Below are 20,692 nucleotides of genomic sequence, written 5' to 3' on the forward strand. Positions count from 1 at the left end.
TTGTTAGTGACACTAGCTCGAAGACAAACCAGTGTGCACTGAACACTGCCTTCTTCGGTCTCCTTCATTTCCCCGAAGGTATTGCACACATGGATTGCATTCCCCGTTTCACCTCGTCCACGTAGCTGCTTTCTTCCTCAAAAGCACTCGTGGTGTACGTCCTTGACTATTAGAAATCGCCGTAAAAATAAAGTAGAATTTCTGTTTATAAAAAATGCTACAGTGTCCCGATAGCAATGATGTAAATTTTATCAGAAACTTCAAAAAGTACTCTAGATTTCAAGCAGCATGGAAAAGAAGTGGAAGGTCCCAATCTACTTTCGCGAAGTATTTAACACTTGGCAGAATACAGTTTCGCGACTGGCGGATGCAACCACAGCCACCGGCAGGAAATATGACTGCACAATTGTCGTGGGGCCCGTTGTTCCTTTTCCTTGAATGACTTGAATACTAACCTGCAGCAAACACACTGGTCACTACATTTATTGTGCTGGCCTGTATTGCGTCACGCATGCCTATGTTCAGTTACGTGGAGGGAAATTTGGATGTAGTAAAGCAAAAGCCTTACGTCGGTCGCGTTTGTAGAACGCTTGATATTCAGTGAAATTGGTGGCACAAAAGAAACTTGGTTAGGGTCGGAGCGATCCTGAGCTGGGAATGTCGAGTTAGGAATGGCGTGCTAGAAATTTCAAACAGCAGTGAACGACGTGGGTCCGAGTAGGCCTCTGAGAAATGCCGATGCAGCGCGTGCCAAAAAACGAAAACCGTAACTTCAAACCGCAGTAGCCACACGGGCAATACAGCCATCCGCACGCGCAGGATTAACCCCTTGAGACGTCAGCCTACCCACTAGGGAGAAGAGGTGAACAGCGCGAAAGAACGGGACAACAAACACAGGAGTAGACAAACACAGCGCTGTGTTTTTCGACTCCTCTGTTGTCCCATTCTTTCGCGATGTTAATCTCAGAAATATGTACCAACTGGCCCGCCTACAATCCTATAAGAGGTGGTTCCTTGCAATGACAAGCTAGCGGAAGAGGCTCCGTATGGTGCTGCTTAGGGTACTGGTCAAGTGATGATGGGCGCGGCAGAAACGGTCAGAAGAATCTTCAACAGCCGATCAGCAGAAAGCTCAACTAGGCTTTCGCCATCACATGTTTAGAACGTTTAAAGAAATACAAACACGAAACATTCATGTAACTTTTTTTCGCGGCCATAGGTGCCTATAAGCCTACTAATCATATAATGCACATAAAATGGTCGATCGCAGCGTCAACAATTATTAACTGCCTCGTTTGTTCAAGGCAGTTTAGGTTTCGACAAATCAGACGCCGAGCGGCGGCCATGACAGGAGGTGCCACCTGACGTCACCATTCTTGTAGCACCTCTGGCGGTCTGGACGCGCGTGCGAACGAGCACACGCGCTCACTCAGACCGGCCGAGGTCTTCACCATCCCCGCGCACCCGGGCAGCTTGACGTCAGTTCCAAAATCATGACGTGTACACACTCTGTAGCAGCGCACGCCAACCGCAGCCAGCGCGTCGGCTACGTGACCGGAGACTCTACGTCGACAGTTTTAGGCAAGTATCACATGATGTCACGCTGGCCCGCTTTGGGCTTTCTCATGCGGGCAAAGATTGAAATGGATTTAAAATATCTTATACTGAACGGATATAGTTGAAACTTGCTGGAAGATATCTGCTGAAAAAAAGGAAGCATTTTACATAGTTATCTCTGCTTTGAAATTTTGTGCCATTACTCGTTTAAAGATCTCTACGCTTCACGAATCGTGTGAGGAGCAAAAAATTGCTATGCGGTACACAGAAGCCTACATAAAAGTTACAGAGCCCTTCCCGTCGGAAAAAGGGGTGCACGAGAAGCTGGACTCCGTGGAAAATGAAAACGACCAAAATTGAAAAGCACTGGCCGCAAAATGAAACGAAACCGCTTCCTCCAAATCCAAAAGGCATTGACTGATATTAAAACGCAAATTCATCGATCAACCATAACAGTGCGTTTGGATTTTGGTCGTTTTGATTTCATTTCAGTCAGCGTTCACACGAACTCAAATGTTGGATATGCGGTATTGCAGATTATTCTGGGATTATCGGGACCATTTAACTTCTTCAATGGTTGCCCACTTTTCCGCGGAGTGAAGTACGTACGGCCTGCCCAGCCACACTAGAAATTAACTGGCCGACGAGAGAGAGAGTGACCGAAACTGCTATGTGACCTGAAGCGAGCGACGACGCTGATGAGCAGCAACTGTGGTGTGTTATAGCGCGACACTTGTGTATATTACGCACGATGCTAAAGGCTTCAAGAGGGACCCAGTAGACACTGCGCCTGGCCAGTCCAACCGAAAGGAGACGAGTCAAACACTTCAATAACATCATCACTTCATAACTGAGGAAGGAATGCATAAATAACAGCATTCAACCCTCCCGCTAACGACGTTGATGGTTGAACGCAAAGCTTTCTCGTGATGGAATATTTGGTTGGCCAACCCTTGCACTGCGAGTATGTGCTACTCTGGAGGTACACAGCACTGTTTTAGAATGGCCACAGAAACTGTCGGATGTGCACTCCGTAGGTGTAACATTCGGGCTCGCGGTGTACGGCGCGCATGGAGTTGGAGTACGGCGCCATGCTGCTTGGAGTTGGCTTCAACAATGTGGTAATGGAGCAATCTGATAGCGACCGGGTTCATAGCGCGAGTGACACCGGTTTGATTCCGCCCACAAAAAGCGTTTCTTTTAAATGCAGAGCATTTCAGTAACTCACGATGTCACCCGCGTTGGCGTCCGTAGACCGCGTCCGCATCGCTCCCCCTACACTATATAAAAAGATAATACTTGCCGGCGCCAGGTTTCGATCCTACGACTCTGCGGGCGGAACGCAAGGTGCACGGTACTCTACCAACTGAGCCACAAAGCCGACACAGAACGGAAGGTTACGAACGTGCCTTATATCCTTGACTCATTCAACCGTCGGCCAGAGGTGCGCCCTCTCCCCTGCGTCCTCCTCGCCTTCTCTCCGCTCGCAACGCCCTCTCTCGCCGCGTTCGGTTCGGGCGCACAACAGGTGGGGACGTGCGCAACACCCTCTCTCGCCGCGTTAGGTTCGTGCGCAAGAACAGGTGGGGCGCTCGCATCGCGCTCTCTCGCCGCGGTCGGTTCGCGCTTAAACCACATATGTCGTTCGCGCGCGCTGCGGTCGCTAACATCTGTGGCGTGATCGTGCCGTCAGCATCACGCGTTCGCGTGGTGGCGACTCTCTCGCGAGGGGCATTGTATTGGATTCGATTGGATTGGCTTGGATTTGGATTGGATTGGATTAAAGTGGATTGTGTTGGATTGTGTTGCGTCATAGCCGCGCCACGTTGCGTCATAGCCGCGGCAGGGGGTTCACGGCACGTTTCACCATCGACTTCATCGACAATGTCTACGCTGGAAGACAACAATTACAACAACAACAACCAATACGTAATCCTTACGACTTGCAGGCGCGCCCCCCCGCAGAAATGCTCTGCATTTGATTGTGCCCCTCGTGAGGGGGATGTTTTCCTTTTATCTCTGTCTGGTGTTGCACTGTTCTACCGAAGCGCGAGCGAACTAAACTGAACTACGTAGTTGGGTCCAGGGAGTACTTTTGGAGTGTCTTCGGTGGCTTTGTTGCCTGTAAAGTGTCTTTTGGTGTGTTTTTTTTCGTTTACTTCCCCCACTATCATTCATAATCATTGCCAGAGAAAGATAGCTCTTCCTGCAGGGCGCATTGTCGTACGCGGCATAATAGACGATTAAGCTTCGCTTGAAACGTAGGCGTTACCGCAAGGCGTTCCGACATACGCCACCACCGAAGCCGCAATTCAGCCGGTACTAGCCTCGCTTGAAAAACCCGTCACCGGATTGTCCGACTTGGCGGCGCATCCACAAGTGCGGAGCGGCTGGCACACGACGGCGTGGAGGAAGCCACGCGGCTCTCGAGAGGCATGTCTCGAGAAATCTTAGATCTCGATCCCAACCCGCCGCGCCGAAAAAGCCACCTGCGCTCATGGTACAACCTAAAATGGCGTGTCCGCTGCCGCTGTGCCAAAAATTACGCCCACCTCCCCATGCGGGAACCCTGGTGTGATGCAACGCATCTCATGGGGAGTTACATTGGCGTTTTCCATCGTATTGATTACGCTTATAGCAGGGATTCTCACGCGAAGGGGAGGGGGGCGTAATTTTCCATTTTCACCATGCAATGCACATGCAGTACACTTATGCTCAGGTAAGGTCTTTATTGCAGACGATAATGAGTGCCTTGTGGTCCGTAAAGTGCACAGTTAGGGGCTCGACGATTGCATCAAGCAATCGTCGAGCACCGCGAGAGAGTGCAAGCGTAATGCGGACGACCGTCGACTGAGACCATCGCAGTGCGGCATGCCGCTTTATATTCACCGCGCCCGAAGGAGACGAGAGCACGGAGAGAGAGTACTGCACATGCGCAGCGCACGCAGCGCCGAGCGCAGCGCCACCCACCGGCGCCTAGCAATGGAGTGAGCGCGCGCTGCGCCAACCCGCAGCTGTTTCGGAGAGAGTGTTCGCTCTCAGAGAGAGGAGAGGAGGACAGGCGCAGCTGCGCGGACAGCGCCGGACAGACGCAGGAAGGACAGAGGGGCGAGCATGAGATGCGTTGCATCTAAAAACAGGTTCCATCGCGGCGTGGGGCTGCCATCTTCGAGCGAAAATTCCCGGAGCATCCGCCAGCCTTCCAGCCGAGAGGCGGAGCCAAACACTGGTCACGTGAGTGAGCGCCGGATAGGTAGGCTGCTGCGGGACGGGCAAACGGAGGCGCCTGGAAAAGAATAGCACCCACGGGGCGAAGAACGGCTCCTGGCGACGGCGTGCTAGCGGGATGCCCTTAGGAGGATGTTGTTCAGGGGCCTGGTCCTGTGGTGACGTGCGCAGCCGCGAAAGTCTGCGGAAAACTCAAAAGCAGATAACAAAAATTCGAAGCATGTTTTCACCTTTAAGATTGTTTAAGTCATAGCATTCCGTATTTTGTGCATTTAAAAACGGCTTTCCTGTCTAGCATAGAGCTGAGTGCGTTATCAACTTCCACAGGTTTTCCCGCTTAAAATGTTACAATTCCATACAATGTGATCATGGTGCCAACCAATTTATTCCAAGTGCCAACCAATTTATCCCTGTCGCCAACCAAATTAATCGAGCTGTCAGAAGCAGTGTTTTGTGCGAGAGGAGGCGCAGCGTTTCGCAATTTTTTAAACGTGGTGTGGTACAATCAGGGTTGTTTTTGATGCATTATTGGCAAATTATCTCTTGCGCACAACTTATTGGACATTTAATAACATGCGCAGAGCAATAGACAGTCTTTTTTGATCTGTTGGGGCGGCGTGCTGTAAGCTGTTCGTCTTCAAGCGCGCTGTCGATAACTTACGTCAGATGTACCGTCGCCTCCTCGTGTTACATGGCCTTCAGAAGTTTTATTGATAAAGACATATTACTTAAACGTCTTTGCATTGTCATTTTAACTCAGTGAATGCTTGCTTTTCTGCAGTGTTCAGTATTATTTCGTAATAGTAATATTGTTTGCTCATGTCAGAAATGTTGCCTGCGCGCTTCAGAAGTATCGTCTGTTCACGTAACATTTTGCTGGCAAGTCTTCTGGCACAACAATGCAGACGCAGACGATACTTGTGATGACCTCGGAGACGATCAGCACAGGCACCGACGGATCAAACAAGACCGTTCTGCGGGTCTGCTCGTGTTGGTAAATGTCCACATAACGGATTCAGAAACACCACGTTTTACCACACCCCACACAACAAAGTTAGCAAAGCTGCGGCTACTTTCGCACAAAACACTCCTGAACAACCGTCTGGCGGCTATATTGATTTGGTTCGCGACGGGATTAAATTGGTTCTAGCTTGGCTTAAATTTGCTCGCAACTGGAATAAATCAGGTGGCGTTTGTATTAAATTACGCGGCGCTTGAAGTAAATTTCCTGGAGCTGGGATTAGATTCGATGGCGATTGATTTAATTTGAGCGGTAAAACATGTAGTTCCTTTAAACTGAACAAAGGTGTGCCTTTCCTTAAAGGCCAACTTAAAGAAGTGCTTGTTATGCGACACCCTTGTTTACTGCGCTCCAAGAACTCAGTGGAGGAGTTGAAGAGGCAATAGTCATTGAACTCTTATAAGCGTTGGCGGACTCCTATCGAAAGCTGCAGAGTGTTCGATGCAATGTTCGCTCCCTATGAGGAGGAGGGCAAAACTGGTCACGTACTCTTCTCGTGGGCGGCGAAGGGAAGCCCCAGTTCTGTTCCCGCACCAGTGAAGAGTAAACCTGCGCATTGCCTCCTCTCTCCAGTACGAAGACTAAAATTGCAATTTCAGTCTTGTCCAGTGCGGGAGTAAGCATGGAGATGCACTCCTACCATTTAAGCACACGAACTCATCAGCGATGTTTTATTTGGTCACTAATATATAATATAAAGCAGTTGTGTAAAAAGTGCCCAAATACTTCTGCCGATTATTCTAAACGTGCAAGGATATAAATTCATGTAACGATTGCTCGCAGTGTTCACTGGCATGAATGGAGCAAGCCTAACAAAACTCAAGAAATACATGTGTCGATTTGTTTTTGTTTTGTTTTTTCCTCTATCATGGGTTCCTTGTCAACATTTAAAAGGTTGGCAGACTATGCATCATAAAAGGTGGGCATCACGGAGGAAACAATACTGTGCACCGATTTCAGCGGAGCTGCCTGCAATTTCGACTCACGTTGCTCACGGCACACTGCATGCCAAACATGCATGCGGGCATAAAGGCCAGAGTACATGGTGCGAATATTCGACGAAAAGACTCCCGACGCCCTACGGCGGAAAAAACGTCGTCCGCCACCGATCAAGCTGTGTTGGAGAAGTTCGTCGGTGGCGGAGTGGTGGCAGGCGGCAAACCGAAGGAACCAATCTAAGGGGCAGTGAAGACGGCCGCTTTGGAAGAGTGTGATAGACGTACTCTTTTAAAACGAATTGTAAATCTCAGATCGATTGAAGAAAATGTTGTTGCAAGAAGTGAAGTCCCCGCTCTTCTGGTAGCTCAAGCCGCGAGCGCAACTCGGGCCCGACCCAACTACCGGGGCTTGCGTCGCCGAGATAGGCATGTGCGTACGAATGCTTTCACTAGGGTAAATAAAGGAAATCCGGCTACATAATTGCTATTAACAGCAATATGGGGCCCGTCTGTACGATCGGCAGGAGAGAAACGGCCGATGTTACTGCGAGAGCATTCATCTGAAATACACCGTTTACGGTGAATATTTTCTCGTCGGCTGACGAGCGACGATAAAAGCGTACACACCGATCGGTTGCTAGAACTCAAGTGCTTTTATTAGGTGAAGAGAAATGGTGAAACCCTCCGGTCCCCAATGGCGCATCGGCTCAGGAGTGGAACACGATACGTCACCACTCACACATCCGGCGGTTCACGTAAGGCAAACCGCACAAGCCAGCGTGACGAAGGCACCTTCCGCGAGCCGTGAAGTGCGGATTCACTACAAAAACCTATACTGGCGGTGAACCCGCAAAGTCAGTGATGTGCCGGATTTGAAGGGAGGCTGTTGTGCCCGTTTGCAAAAAGCATCAATTCGTTCACCATTTCAATCGCTTTGTTTTGTGAAGTGTTTGTATATTAAACGGATGTTATTGCTAGCTGATTGTTTTCGATGGTAAGAAGCGCCGTCGCGCGAATAGTGGCAGCGCTAGCCTATAGTTTTAGCTCGGCGGCTAGCTTAGAGTGGTTGCCGTGCAGTGGCTGGCTACATCGACGGCTTCAAAGAAATGTGTATAATAGGCTGAGTGATAGGAGCGCGTGTAGTGCATGGCAGCTACTAAAACTACAATAATTTAGGTGACCGCACCGCGTACAGCAGTAGACTGGAATTTTGTCCACACAGGTTTTTTGCGTTTCGACTGAAGGTACAATGACGGAAACAGGAGTCACACTGCTAAGGGGTACGTACATGCGTCTACGGCGATGTGCGACGCGAGAAACCTCACTCAATGGGTGCAGTTATCAGGTATTGTAAGGGAAACATTTTTCCACCGGCCGCCGGCGGCGGTGACTGCGGCAGGCGACGAGCCGTCACCATCGCGGGCTTTCCCCTGGCCAGACGCAGCCCAGCAGCCCTCAAGTAGCGGCTGCGACAACGACGGAGGGCATTGGCGGCATTGCGTTATTTTTTTCGCTCGTCGCTGTCGCCCACATTGTTTGTTTTACCCAGTACGTTACATTTTTTAGATCGCTTGCACCGTCGCTGCATGTAATCCCCTTTTTAATGCTCGAGTGTTCTTATCGCCTAACAACGGGACTATGGGTTCCCCTCAAATGTTGCGGTCTGCAGCGTGTATGCAACAAAGCGTACACGAGAATAAAGAAAACTGTAGCTAACAGTAGCCAGCAACAAACACTAAACTTTTCCACACTGAACTTGTTAACGTATAAACGGCCATACGTTGCAGTCTGCTGAGGATGACAAACGCCAATGCAAATTAATCAGGGATCATAACTTTACAAAGAGCTATCTGTACTTAAATTTTTTGCAATGCTTTATACTGGATACTGGGAATAATTGCGGGGTAAACAATGTAAGCCGCGGACACGTAAACACTGACGAGATTGGTGCGCAGTGCGTAGGCTGATAGAGCTGTAGGGCGCGCTGTCTGACATGACGTTGGCCAACTGGCATTAAAAGGGTGACTGCATCAAAGGTCACCGGTGCATTCGCATCTATACTGATGACTGCGCCAAGCAGTATCGCATTCCCATACGGGTTCACTGCGTGCTCTGGGCGCAATAGCTAAGCTATCACCCACTAAACTTCATTTAACGTTGTTCAAACACGTCAATTTTTTTTCATTGTAGAACTCATCTTTGCTGTCTTCTCTTTCTGCCCATGTAGAAACCAGGGGAAGACGCTACTTTCCCGAAGATGTTTTTTTTGAGAGAGAGAGAGAGAGAGAGAGAGAGAGAAAGCGCCCCCCGCTGTCAGCAGGAGTGGCCGTCGTATTCAAGACACTTCTAACAGCCTTGGACATCGTGGATGAGTTCTCAGTGCTGCTGTCTGTGTTTTGGCTATTCAGTGTGTAACACGCTTCAATGGCGAAGCGCACCTTTTTGCTTCTGGAGATGCTACTTCAGCTCAAGCCCAGTGCCCTGGTCCGTACAGTTCTGAAGGCCACCAGCATTATGAGGCCGTCAGCTCGAAAGGGTTTGTTTTTATTTCCAAGTTATCCAAGGAAAGGATGCCAGCGCGGTTTATACATGACATTTGTCCCTCTAGCTTGCTTTTCTGTGTCAATAGAGACTCAACCTGCTTAGTTAGCCTCAAGACTGCACCAGTGAAAGCAGCTACTTCTTCTGTTGCCGAGAATGAAGGCATTGGGGGATAGGGGACGGTTAGTTTAGTCAATCGTTTTGAAATCAGGTCGAAACACTTTTCACTTTTGTGTCTAAACTGGACGAATTCCTACCTAAACAGAACAAGTTCTTCACTTATTGATGGAGCCGTTCTTTCGCGCTAGTTTCAAATTTTAGCAAAGGAAATCGCCGCTACATTTGCGCGTTGTTTTTATAGTCCTGTCGTGCGTGGCATCGCATTGCGGTACGGTATGGAAGTGTTGCATATCCATAATATTGTCTGTTACTTCCTCTCAAGTAAGGGGATGTACTGGTTATAGCGTTTCCATTTGTATGTGACTATTAACTGCGAATTAGAGTTTGTCGTTAACTGAGTGCCCCTCTGAGTTACCCCTGTTGTGTCTGGAATTTCTCTAACTTGCTCAGACTCACCTGCGAACTTTTCTTGGATTCTGGGGCTCTGCGGCACCCCGCATCTTCTTCCTGGTCTTGCTTTGCCTACGCCCACGGTTAGTTGTCCAGGTCTTGCATCAACCACGGTCCTGCCTTGTGTGGCGGCGGCTGAAAACACTGCTGCTTCAGCTGTGACTTCGGCGTCGGCCTGCATGTCTGCTACTGCCAAGTTGTCGGAAATGGGGGTCGTTCGCCATATGACGGCACAGCCAATGCAGAGTATATTTCTGAGAGACGAAAACAAGCACGAAATTCCTCCTCCACTAAGAATAAGGTCTGTCGTGTTAAAAATAAACATGCTAAGGCGAACGTGAACGATGAACCACGCTGCAGGAGCTGGCATTAGAAGAGTCAGGATTTCAAGGTACTACTACATCGAAAATCTATTCTGCGTCTCCCCGAGCTCTCATGTGAATCAACCATACCCAGTCTATTCGTAGAGGTGGAATAACGAGTGAAACCCCACCCAACCATGGTGTCTAATTGGCCGGTAGGGTAGCGCCTAGCCTCGAAGTCACCTGTGTTTGATTCTACGGTAACAAAGCTTAGCAGTAAACAATCAAGGAAGAAAGTCGCCAGGCCACCGTCAGTCGATTCTGGCGCTGTCACGGAGGTTTTCGGCCGAACCAAGAGGTCACGCTTGTCGTAACGACGGGAGCGGCCAAGGCAACAATATTTTTCTACGAATCCCATCTTCATAGACATCGAGTAAATGGAGCTTTCAATAGCCCCCCGGTACCACCGTAGTACAACCGGTTATACCCAATAGAAACAATACAAAAACGGCCCAACCGGCAAAGAGAATTTTGTCCACCCGAAGGTGGAGAGAAATTAACGGGAAAAGCTATCTTGCGATCCACCGCCAGGGGGACGGGCCCGGAGGGACCCCCCTTGTCCCCCCTAGGAAGAAGCTGGATGGGCTGGGTTGCTGGGAACGGGAACTTGGGTATCGGGATGGGTAATGGGAAAAAGGATGGGAATGGGGGAGCAATTTTGCTCCGATCCTTTTGTCCGATCCTGTTATCCCAGATTCCTCGAGGAGGTCCTGCGGAATTACCGTACTTCCACGCTCTGGCCCCTATGACATTAGGTTACAAGGGTTTGTCACAACCCCCGGCCTGCAGACCAGTTCGCAAGTACAACCGAACGAGCCCCAAGCTATGGTTACAGGGGTATGCACGCCCCCGGCTCGGTAGTAGTTTACCCATTGCTTCAGCAATGATACGCCAACACTACACACTAAGAAAAAAAGGAGTCCCTGTGACCCTCTTTGGGGGGTATTTACTTGCCACAGATTTGAATCTTCATCGACCCCCTTTCGCAGAGTCACGCTACTCTTATTGAAAGGGGGTCACACGGACCCCGTCACAGTAGTCACAGTAGAATATGGCTGACTACCTCCTTAGAGTCAGCACTGACTGCCACGACCCTATCTAAAGAAAAAAGAGAGTCAGCGGACTCCTGCCTGATGATCATTGCGACCCTGTAACAAGAGTTGTGAGGACGCCCCTTTTTAAAGAGTCCCGTGATGCTTATGGCGAGTCGTGGAAGTGTATCGGTGACCTTCACAGAGATGGTCAGTAATACTGCTAGTGGAATCATTGCAGTATACGTGCAAGTGCAATTTTAGCCCACATGCATGCAGCTTCATGAGCAGTTTCATACAAGTATAGCAAAGCAAACCAAAAGTATTTGAAAATTATTTTATTAAAGACGAAAGTGATACACATTTGATTGAAAAGCCAGCTTAGGGTATCACAGTTGTTTTAAATTACAAAATAACCAGCAAATAGCCTAAGAATACAGATACACTAAGCATGTTTTACTGCTTGCTATGGCTTGTCACAACACAGGTTTGCTAGACTAACAGGCATGATATTAAATCACAAAAACAAGTTTTGTGTTAACCAACTTTGTATACCTGCTGGTGCAAGGTTAAAATGGTGTGAAAATAAATTGCAATAATTTTTAAAGGCTTCTTTCCTTGTTGCTGTTTTTCTAAGGCAGACTTCTTACACAAGAAGTCCATGAAGTCAATCCAGAAATCTTCACAGGCCGTGCACAAGCGTTGCAAGGTGTCCTCGGGTCCCGGCGTCTCGGACCAGGCCTTGTCTCGGACCTGCCAGAAATATCAATGAAAAGAAATTGAACGATAAGAGAAAAGCAAAATGAAATTGTAGCCAGCACAGTAAAATCATCAACAACAGGCTAACTGCCCAGTGCCTGACAAAAAAGAGGGCGAGGAGCACACTTCTTGCCATTACATATCCTTGCTTCGCCATTTGGCTTTTGTTATGAAATGTTTTGTATGAGGGAAGATATGTATAATGTATGAAGTTACATATGGACACCCCAGAAATGCAAAGGCTTCAAAAATTATTGCATCCATAAAGAGGATCTGAAAGCTCCAGGGAGGGAGACTAAGAATTTATGAGTGCAAAAGGCTGCTACTCCCCCCTTTTGATGGTATGAAAATATCTATGTAAAGCTTAAAGGCAGCACGAGTAACAAAGTAAGTGAACTGAGACACCTGCTGCACAAAGGCATGCTCCCCCCTGCAAAACACTGGAGGGGTACAAAGTCTAACTCAAACTGTTCAGTAAAAAGCATGAGGCAAGTTGGTACATAGTTTTTAAAAAGTCGAGTCCATAGCACATGACAAAGAAGATGATAGGACAAGCACTTGCTTGCAACTAAGTTTATTTAGTGCATCGTCTAAAATAACACCCTTTAATAGTGGGCCGCACAATGTTAACAAAGGAATCATAGCGAAGTTTCTAAATATTCAACTCATTGCAATACAGGTTCACTGTGCTCCTGTTTTTTATGTAATAAACATCTAAAAGCTCCCAAATCAGTGCTTTAGCTTTGCAGAAGTCAAACTTGGCCCAAGAAAGGCTTGTACTTGCATTATTCGCAATGAGTGGGTACATGCAAAAAGCAAAGGGACAAATTGGATACATCGCCTTTCCAGATGGGAACGACACATCATAGATTCCCCCCATTCCCTGGGCAAAAACGGCTGGGTGTGCTGCTTGTTGCGCTTTTCTTTTGCTCTTAGGCTTGATAGCAATTTGCCTGAACCTTCTATCTACGCTTCACTGATTAACTTTGACGCTTTTTTTAAGTTATTCAATACGCTGACTATATTTTCTACTCTGCATGCAATGTCTGCACCCCGTTTAGTTTTTTCCTTCAACAGTTATCAGCTTAAGTGAAAGCATGAAGCACTAAATAATGCTTACAGTTGTAGTTTTCGAGATCACACTTATTACTGATGGAAAAGAAACCGAAGTTGTCAGTACAAAGGGCACCACTGCCTTGTTACGTGCCTCGGTTTCTTCATGTTCTTAGTGGCCACAAGAAAAAATTTTAAACCACTTGTCTATTTGAATTATTGTCAACGCGTTTAGTTTCCGTACCCTGATTTTTTAACTTCTCATATAATTAAATTTGGCACAAAACTTGTTCCAAAGTTTCTAATTCCCCGGATGGGCTTTTCTGCACGAGTTGTGAGCAATGCAGTAAAATTGACACTACAGCCTTGATGGGACATGCCACAATAATTAGTTTCCCTGTCCCAATTTATTGACTTTGGATGTCCAACTTTTTGTTCTCGAACTTCTCATGCACTAGAGGGGCTTCTCTGCACAAATTTAGAGTGATGCAGTAAAGCTGACACCAGCGTTGATTTCAACTCTTTTGTTACCGCAGAAAATTGACCAGTTTTTAAGGCTCTAACAAAACATTTCTTTCTGCTAAATGTGTTGGTTAGGCACATAGTGCAGTGGCAAAAATGCGGATGATTCAACGCCCTTGCTAGCACCAGCTGTGTAATGTTTTCATAGATAATGATCGCAAAAAAAAAACCCAAATCAAAATTTTGTCACCGTAAGAAAAATGAAAAAAAAGAAGTTGTGTATAACAAACCACCAATAATGAAAAAAATTTAGAATACGCATTTTGAAGGTTTACATTTAAAAATCCTGTCTAAGAAAATATTCACTAGTGCAAATTAATTTGTCCCCGTGGTGCCCACGTGGTGCTTGCACGCATGGTACCCGCGTCTCGTGGTGAAGCCGAACATTCATTCCAAAATACGCAATTTTGGATGGTTCTCTGAAATGGTTTGATATTATTAGGGGCCTAACTTAGTCCCCACGTCATGTAAAAACATCTTATTAAGGACTACAGCAAGCACCAGATTCACGGTAAGCCAGAGATGCCAAAAAATCCGCTTGGAATATAAAAGCAATCTCAGTGGTGCATTTTTGTTGACATTCTGATCATCAATTATCTACCAGAACTTCCACTTGCGGTTTATTGTCATCTTCTGACTCGCTATGGTAGCCCTGCTTGCAGGAATAAGTTGCGATGCACTAGAATTGTGCCCAGCAAGCTTTCGCACGGCGAAAAGAGTGCTGCCTAACATTTTCAAAAAGGCACCATATCAAACCTTTTGGAGACTGCCAGAATAGACAGTTCCAGTAAGAAGCAACACTAGACCTCCAAAAATAGCCTCGTACTAACAAAACTGGCCAGTGAACAGCTGGCAGTGTTCAAGGCGGATTGGAAATCTCTACTTGTCTGAACTGATATCCGATGACTTGGTGTTGTTTTTTGAGTTTCAGCTGGAGCTGTTATCACAAAAGTAGGGCATGAGTGAAGCGATATCACAAAAGGCGTTCTTTTTTCGAGGAATAGTAGAGGGCGACGGGGGTGCTATGGCAAATCGGCTTGAAGTTGGGTAACTGCGTAGTAGCACGAAATATTAACTTTGCAATACACAAACAGAATTAAAACTGCTGGAAAGTGGCTTAAAATGCCAGGTCCACTTGATACACATGCGGGGAACCTTCAGAAATAAGCTTTCACAAAATAAAACGACCCTTTCTTCGAACCAAAGCTCAGTAGTGGAAAGCTGGTGTCATTTCCAGGTAATTATCATCTGTCACTGCCATCGGATTGCAAAACTGGCAAAATGATTTCGTATTTGGCTTGCTGGAAGACTTTTGATCAAGAAAATTCCATGGTAATGCAGCATGACCACGAGTCGCATGCTTTTTTATCAAGCACAGCAGCAACGCTCCCTTCTGAGAAAACATACACACCTCACCTTGCAAAAAACTGCGGAAAATCTCAAGGTTACCTAAACGTGAAAATTTAAACCAATTGTAAAGGTGTAGTGCCTACACTAACCACCGGAGTGCACGAGAAACGACGTCAACATCACAAAATCGGCAATATAAAGCACCGATCACCGATGATCAATGCTGTATATTCCTGATATCCATGTTGTCATTTCTCTTGCAACTAACGCATCCCACTGGTTAGTCTAGGCACTGCAGTTTTAGAATCAGTTCTAATTTTCCTGCTCTGGCTACACTGAGATTTCTGACGGTGTTTTTGAGGGTTGAGCAGCATGTGTTGTTTCGATAGGTGCCGTGGCTGCTGCGCTATACAAAAAAGGATGTCACTTGTGGTTACGCTGCATTACCATTAGATTTTTTGATCAAGTGGCTCACAGAAGTCAAGTATCAAATGATGTCGTCAGCTTTGCAATCCGACTGCGTTTAAGGGTGAACACTACCAGAAAATGACACCAGGTATGCACTAGTGAGCTTTGGTTTAGAGGACGTGTAGCTTTTTTTCAGTCAAAGTATTCGTGGATGTCTCCGCATGTCTGACAAGTGCACTTAGCATTTTCGGCCCTTTTCCTGTCATTTGTTTCATTTCTGCATTGCGCAATTTATATTTGGCACTACTAGACAGAGAACTTCAACCCGATTTGCCTTAACGCCTTCGTTGCTGTTATATTCAGTTTCGGTTTACTTTTATGTTCTTTCACCCTCAGGGGGCGCGTCTGTTCTTTATGTATATATTCGATGTGTTGTCTAGAATAAACGGCTTTTCGTACGGTGGTGCTGCCGGTGCTTACGTCCTTCGCAAACACCACATTGGCGACGAGGATGGGATAACGACACGTCAGGATACCTTCAGCATCGAGTGCCGTCCGGATCTGCCCCGCCATGAGTTTCTCCGGCCTTGCTCCGCCGCCGCCGTTCCTCCCGGCGCCCGGCCGTCCGTCACTTCCCTGGGAGGAGTGGGAGCAGTCTTTGACAGTCTACCTTCTAGCGTCCGGAGCAGCTAAGTTCCCTCCAGAGCGACGCAAGGCCATTCTTCTGCATTGTTTGGGGGCGGAAGGGCAGCGTATTTACCGGACTTTACCTGCAGGGTCAAGCGCCGCAGCACCAGCACCAGCAAGCGCCGCAGCACCGACAGTTCAAGAGAAGCCTCCCGTGCCCGCTACTGACGAGTACGAGTCTGCACTCATCGCCTTACGACAGCAGTTTTCGACGTCGTGCAACGTCGTCGTCGAGCGTCATCGTTTCCACCGCCGCAGCCAGCACGCAGGCGAGTCCGTTCATGACTTTGTTGCTGCTTTACGGGAGCTTGTTTCGCACTGTTCGTTCGCTTCACAAAATGAGGCTCTGCCGGACCGATTTGTAGCCGGCGTTGCTTCCAACCGCGTACGTGAACGGTTGCTGCTCGAGGGTTTCTCACTTTCGTTCGAGAGCGCAGTGCGAATCGCCCTTCAGTTTGAGCAAGCAGCTGAAGAGCTGAAGGAATTTTCTGCTTCGGTCGAGCATGTTTCTGTACGGCATCGTCCCCAGTATTCGCATTCTTCGCGAAAATTCAATTCACAGCCACGAGAGCATTTCCAGCCGAGCTTTCCAAGCGCGAGCGGTTCACATGCGCCGCAGGGGCCCCGCCCCCCTCGGCGAGACAGAGATAGCCGGTCCGTTTCACCGCACTGTTTCCGTTGCGGCTCGCGGAATCACCGCGCATCAGCGTCGCAGTGCCCAGCGCAGGGAAAGAAGTGTTTGTTTTGCGGTATCAAGGGCCACTTTCAGAAAGTATGCAACCGCAAGCGACAGATGCAAGGCAGGGTTCGTGAAGTTGGATTTGATGACGATGCTTTGTCAGATGAAAGTTCTGAGCATGTTTTCACTGTGCGGCATCCCGCTCGCAGCGCAATTTACATACAAGTGCGCGTAGCGGATGTCAAGTTGGCGTTCCTTGTTGACTCGGGGTCGTCTGTTTCAATTTTGTCGGAGCAAGTATTTCGCCGACATTTTCAAAACGGTTTGCTTCTCCCAGCTCCGCACGTCACCTTGCTTGACTATTCCAAGCGGCCAATTTCCGTCCTAGGCCGTTTCCAGGCAGACGTTCAATTTAAAGGGCGCTCTACACCACTTCTTTTCTACATCGTTCGCCAAGGAACCTGTCTGATTGGCCTTGACTGCATTAAGGCCTTAAATCTTCGAATTCAGGGCTCCACTCTCGAGTGCCTGCACACGTCCGTTGCCCCGCCGCCGCGTGTCAATGACCCGACATTTTGTCACATTCCAACGCAGTCAATAGAGCAATCCAGGCAAGCAAACCTTCCGCCAGCCTTAGCACAAGACTTCGGTTCACTTTTCAGCCCTGAGTTGGGCCTTGCTAAGCGGTTCACGCATCGTGTCAAGATTCGGCAAGGCGTGCAACCGGTATCTTCGAAGCTTCGCCGTCTTCCATATTCACTTCGGGAACCAGTCTCGAATGAACTTCACAGGTTGTTGAGCCTTGACATCATCGAACGTATCGATGCTTCTGAATGGGTTTTGCCCATTGTTGTCGTTGACAAGAAAGATGGCAGCATCAGGATTTGTGTTGACCTTCGGGAGCCTAACAAGGCTATCGTACCAGACAGCTTCCCGTTGCCTCACACAGAGGAACTTCTTCATGCCTTGGTAGGGGCGACACACTTCTCAAAACTTGACTTGGCTTCAGCCTACCATCAGGTTCTTTTGCACCCTGACAGCAGGGACCTGACAGCCTTCATCACACAAGAAGGTCTTTTCCGGTTCAAAAGAGTTTGTTTTGGGTTAGCTTCTGCGCCAGCGGCATTTCAGAAGATGATGGCCATAATTCTTGATGGCTGCCCTGGTGTGTTTTTCTACATTGATGATGTGATAGTCTTTGGCAAAACTGCAGAAGAACATATTTCCAACCTAACAACGGTCTTGCAGAAAGTCAAGGACGCAGGTCTGAAATTGAACGACAAATGCCCCTTCGACGTTCCAGAACTTTCTTTCTTAGGTCATAAGGTCACTGCGCAAGGCATCTCTCCGCTTCCAGAGAAAGTTGACTCCGTAGTTAACACTCCAGTGCCAACAGACGTTGCCGCCCTCCCTTCATTTCTGGGTCTGGTAGAATACTATTCCAAGTTCGTTCCACGCTTGGCCCAGGTGGTCGAGCCTATGCGCGTCCTGCTTCGCAAGAATGAGCCATTCATATGGTCAGCCGAAGCAGACAGCCGTTTTCGGAGGGTCAAGAAAATGCTCTCTTCAAGTACAGTTCTACACATGTTCGATCCCACACTTCCAGTCATCGTGTCGACCGACCCTTCCGACTGTGGGCTGGGAGCCGTCCTGCAGCAGCAAAATGGCCACGAGCTCCGCACAGTTGCTTTCGCGTCTCGTACCTTGTCATCAGCGGAAAGAAAGTACTCGGTGGGCGAACGCGAAGCATTGGCATGCATTTGGGCGTGCGAACGATGGCACACTTACCTTTGGGGTCGCCATTTCAAGATTCGAACGGACCATCAGGCGTTGGTATCGTTGCTGTCGTTGCAAGGACGTGAAAGAAGGCCACTCCGAATTGCACGCTGGAGTGCGCGACTCTTATGTTACAATTTCACTGTCGAGTACCGCAAGGGGTCTACTAACACGGTGGCAGATGCTCTTTCTCGGCTGCCAGCTCCTACGACGGAGGCAGAGCTGGTCAAGGAAGAAGAAATTGTGTCGTTGGTCGAGCCGGCTTGCGTGACGAAGGAAGACTTCAAGGAAGCCGTCCTCAACGATAGTTGTCTGCAAACGGTCAAGTCGTTCGTGCTCAGTTCTTGGCCACCACAAAAATCTGTACCAGAGGAGGCAAAACCTTTCTCCTCTGTGCGCGAAGAACTTTCTGTTGTTGATGACCTTCTACTGCGCGCAGAGCGACTCGTTGTTCCGTCCTCGCTCACGACTCAGTTCATCGCCGTTCATCGACACATCCGGGCATCACGCGCACAAAGGCGCGACTTCGTGAGCTATTCTGGTGGCCACAAATGGACAAGCAAGTTGAATTTGCCGTGAAAAACTGTCACATCTGCCTGGAGGCAGATAAGTCCACCAAAGCATCGCCAGCGCCATTGCAGCCTATTGAATGGCCTGAAAGGCCATGGCAGAAACTGGGCCTAGACATTGTTGGCCCGTTGGAACATGCACCTCACAATAGCCGATTTGCTATAACGTTGGTCGATTACCATTCCAAATGGCCAGAGATATATTTTTGCAGCGAAGTTGCCACAAGTACCGTCAAAGACTTCTTAACCAGTGTTTTTGCTCGTGAAGGATACCCGGAGAAGATTGTTTGCGACAATGGGCCGCAGTTCACTTCACGTGAATTTATCACCTTTCTTCAAAACCGAGCCATCAAGCTGTCTCATTCGTCTGTATACTACCCCCAGGCGAATGGGCAAGTCGAGAGGTTCAATCGAACTCTGAAGAACTTCATCCAAGTTTCACTCCTCGAAAGGCGACCTATCCGAGAAGCAGTCACGGACTACCTGGCTATTTACCGCTGTACTCCACAGGCTACCCCTGGGGTTGCCCCAGCAGTTCTGCTGCATGAACGAATGCCCCGAACAAGATTGGATGTTGTGGGGTTTTCGGCACCAGCTTTTGCAAAAGACACAGCAAAGGAACTGGCGCGACTGCGCCAAAGGGTCCGGCTTTAACAACAAAGCAGCAAGGAGTACACGGACCGGAGGAGAGCTGCTAAGGAGCCGAAGATACCTGTGGGCGATTTCGTCCGATTCAAGAAGCCGTCCGTTCGCTTCAAGGGGGATCGCTCCTTTTCCTCGACAACGGAAGTGTTGGAGAACAGGGGACCGGCCTCTTTCCGACTTGCAGATGGCCGCACATGGAACGCCTCCAAGCTGTCCCGGGTTCCTGAGAGGGGCACGAGTCCTCCATACCAACGTTCGGAGCTACCTGCGCCGCAGCCCACTGGCATACTGCAGCCTGCCGTACCGCAGTCGCCTGCCGTACCGCAGTCGCCTGCTCCTGATCCGCAGCTGCCTGTTCCGGAGCCTGCCGTGCAGCAGCCGCCTTCTCCTGGGCCGCAACCGCAGTCTCCTGGCGTGCTACAGAGCTCTACGAGCCCACTAGCATCTCCGGCCGTGCAGCCGGTGCAGCGTCCCCATCGGCCGTCTCGAGAGCGCCGGCCACCGGCTTGGCTCAAAGACTATCAGACGCATTAGTTGTCTGTGTGTATAGAACAGTGTGTATAGAACAGTGTGTATAGAACAGTGTATAAAACAGTGTGTATGTAGTGTAAATATGTACAGTGCATGCTAGGGGTTTCTAACACTTATAACAACTAATCACTAAGGGAGGGAGTATGTTATATTCAGTTTCGGTTTACTTTTATGTTCTTTCACCCCCAGGGGGCCAGGGGGCGCGTCTGTTCTTTATGTATATATACGATGTGTTGTCTAGAATAAACGGCTTTTCGTACGGTGGTGATGCCGGTGCTTACGTCCTTCGCAAACACCACAGTTGCCCACTACTTTTCATCAAAAAAAGCATGCCGTTTGTGATTTCACTTCACCCATGCCTTACTCGTGCAATAAGAGTTCCAGTTGAAAGTCAATTGATAACCTTAAGTCATCGGACATCAGTTAAGACGAGGAGAGAGCTTAAAATTGGCTTCAGTTTTGATT

The 20,692-nt window shown here is 48.5% G+C and overlaps 1 protein-coding gene across 1 annotated transcript; it reads left to right on the forward strand.

The window, feature by feature from the left end:
• Positions 1-15,805: 15,805 nt before the first annotated feature.
• LOC144180588 (uncharacterized) lies at positions 15,806-20,480 on the forward strand. Its single transcript, XM_077708915.1, has one exon. It carries the CDS (start codon positions 15,912-15,914, stop codon positions 19,059-19,061), a length of 3,150 nt encoding a protein of 1,049 aa, XP_077565041.1. The 5' UTR covers positions 15,806-15,911; the 3' UTR covers positions 19,062-20,480.
• The last annotated feature ends 212 nt before the right edge of the window (positions 20,481-20,692 follow it).

The sequence above is a fragment of the Haemaphysalis longicornis genome, unplaced genomic scaffold (genome assembly GCF_048455015.1).
Source record: "Haemaphysalis longicornis isolate Haplotype H1 unplaced genomic scaffold, Haemaphysalis longicornis Haplotype H1 scaffold_4, whole genome shotgun sequence".
In the NCBI taxonomy this organism is placed as follows: domain Eukaryota; kingdom Metazoa; phylum Arthropoda; class Arachnida; order Ixodida; family Ixodidae; genus Haemaphysalis; species Haemaphysalis longicornis.

Bases quoted from the DNA above. Each gene is read 5' to 3' on its own strand.
- LOC144180588 (XM_077708915.1), top strand. From the start codon at position 15,912: ATGAGTTTCTCCGGCCTTGCTCCGCCGCCGCCGTTCCTCCCGGCGCCC.